We start from the raw sequence: 2704 nt of genomic DNA, 5'->3' as shown, positions 1-2704 counted from the left end.
ATGTGAAGGGAGGCTTCTGATGTTTAGGGTGTTCCTGATGTGAAGGAAGGGGTCTCCTGGTAGGAAAGTAGGGGGCTCTTATGTCAATATGGCTCTTATGGCAGTTTCAATGCGATTGTTTTCAAAGGGCGGTTTTAGGCGTTTTTAATTGCGCTTCAGCTCTGAGGCGCAATTGAAAATGCCCCAAAATGCGCTGATCGGCGCATTTCCATTCAAATATATATATATGAAATCCGCCCTAAACAGAGCAAAAAAAAAAAAAGATTAGGGAGCATTTCGGGTGGCGGGCGGCTCTGATCGCGTGGAGCCGGGTGATTGCATAAATGGTCCCCATAGGAATGTATGGGATCGTTCATGTCGATGGTTCAGCGCGGACAAATCCGTGCGACAGAACCGCCCTACAGGGCCTAAGCGTCCATTCACATCGCAGCTTTGCATATGGTATCCATGTGTCTAGTGAACGCTATCGCACAGCGCGATGAATCGTACTATGTGCGCTGCAGTGCCATTTGAATGGCACCCCAACGCACCTCCCAGTGAGCTGCATTGACCAAGTGTTGCATTGCGCTGAGCGGTAGCGTACGCTAAACGCACGGATACCGTGCCTTCAGTGCAACGCTGCGGTGTGAGTGGACCATTAGTGATCACAAGGTAAGTACTCCAGGCCAAGGTTTTACCCGCCTTCATCCCAGATCATAAATAAATGTATGAAAGTGACTCCAAGGTTATGTCTGAACAGGCCGGATAGTGGAACCGGAGCTACAAAGATGTTTACACGGAGAAAGATATAACTGGGGAGGAAAACAACAACAATGGGAATTCTTTTCCTGATAATTCATTTTATTACGGGCGGCCACGGCATTGTCCCGAGTTCCCGGGGGAGTTCGCATGGAGGAGCTAATTACTCTGCCGCTGAGTACAGCAAGAAATCCGCTCAATAAGTCATGGTAATGCAAACAGGCAGCAAAGGGCGATGCTTCAATATGGCCGTGCTCACGCCAATGTCAGCTTTAGGGGACCTTTCCGGATCTCAAACCAATAAAGAAGAAGAATTGTTACATTATCCTGAATGAACAGCTTTATAGAGTATCCTTAACCCCTTCCCTTCCCCTACATTACTCCATGCTGCTACATATATTCTGCATTATATTGTGCTGGCAGCGCACTCAGTGGCAAACCCCCAGCACTGTGATGGCGCTCTCAATGACAGCTCCCTTGCGGGTTCCCAATCATGTTATCACTGTGGCAGCCAATCAGGAAGCCCATGTAATGCCTTTGGCGTTGCAATCACTTAAAGGAGAACTATGAGGCGAGTGCTTTTCACTCACCTCATAGTTCTAGCCTACCTGTGACAGGTCGGCTCAGTAGATCGGGAAGTGAGAGAACACATACCGGTGTTCGCTTACTTCTTGATCCTGTCACGGCTCTCTGCCATGACAGGGGAGGGTCTGGATTCCCACCTCCCCGCTCCGAACCGCCAGCGCTGACTGGCGGAACGGACGGGGGAGAGGGCGGGTACAGCTGGCTCTGCCTCTAGATAGGCAGAGGCAGCTGTCACTCACGCAGCTGGGCGGATCGCCACATCGATGTCGGGAATCGCTCCAGCTGCGGCGTCCTCCCGTCACCCTAAGCTCGGGATCCGCTCCGGCTGCGGCGTCCTCCCGTTACCCTAAAGAGAACTATGGGGAAAAACACTGACCCCATAGTTCTCCTTTAAAGGGCAGTAGGAAAGGGGTGACCCATGACCCACTTACACTGTCCTTCCTAATGCTTCCCCAGCCGCAATCACCTGTTGCTTCTGGATACCTGGAGCATGTGACCTCCTTCCATGATGCCGTGCTCTTGTCTAGCCATCACATGATGGAGGTGCTGATGTGGATGCTCCCTGTAAGCTCCCACACCGGGTGCAAAGAGCAGGAGGTGAGTATAACTGGGTCAGGGGGTAAAGACTATAAGGAGACGCTTTAATTTAATGTGCCCAGCAGTCATGAGTCTATATACAATGTTGAAAAGTGTTACTTTGTTTCTTAGATCATCACCTATTTATAAAGCTGCTCTGGGAAACATCATATTTACAATGACCTCGTCACAGCTTCCCGATATCACAAAGTGAAGATTTTACACATGATTAGTAATGGAGTCTTTTTGCAGTCTGTGTCTTTGTGAAATCACATTGAGGTTTATGTAACTCGGGCTGCTGTCATGTGCACGGTGCCTAGCAGAGTTCTCCCTTAATTAGAATTAACCGGCACACGCGTACTGAATTAATTGCTGGTGATGAAACAAGTTCCAGGGGGTTTTCTCCCCGCACTGAGCGGAGGGCATCGTGCTGAAGACAGCAGCCATGGCGGCGCTCCCAGCAGACTGCGCCACTTAAATCAATATTAGTTTACTTCCCACGGATGAGGAGAAAGGGCTGATCGGATAATGACTCTCGTTACCTGTGGGGGAGATGAGACCTGGAGATAAGAGACCCGGCACTCCGTGCGGCAGAAGACGTGCGCTCTCCTGGATGGCGACTCCCAGCGAACGCTTCGGGGGCCTCCCCGGCCGTGAGCTGCAGAGGAAGAGAAGGATTCATAATCAGGGCATTTATAAGAGAGAGAGATCAGAGCATGCCGATGAAAAAGCCGATTCTTATACAGAGAATTGCTGAACTCAATAAATACAGCCGGGTTTACCTTCAACAACCTTCCCTCCTAAT

At 50.1% G+C, this 2704-nt stretch overlaps 1 protein-coding gene across 1 annotated transcript in view; it reads right to left on the bottom strand.

Annotated features, from left to right (window-relative positions):
• Positions 1 to 2704, bottom strand: part of LOC108799970 (dachshund homolog 2-like) — a gene marked incomplete at its 3' end in the record, with an annotated part of 179147 nt that overhangs the window by 12895 nt on the left and 163548 nt on the right. The window contains exon 2 of the mRNA XM_018571920.1: positions 2442 to 2557. Within this exon, the coding sequence (XP_018427422.1) occupies positions 2442 to 2557 (116 nt within the window). The remainder of the gene's footprint in view (positions 1 to 2441; positions 2558 to 2704) is intronic.

The sequence above is a fragment of the Nanorana parkeri genome, unplaced genomic scaffold, assembly GCF_000935625.1.
Source record: "Nanorana parkeri isolate BGI_ZX_2015 unplaced genomic scaffold, ASM93562v1 scaffold1866, whole genome shotgun sequence".
Lineage (NCBI taxonomy): Eukaryota > Metazoa > Chordata > Amphibia > Anura > Dicroglossidae > Nanorana > Nanorana parkeri.
The sequence above is the reverse complement of the archived record's forward strand: the minus strand, read 5'-3'. Positions and strand labels throughout refer to the sequence as shown.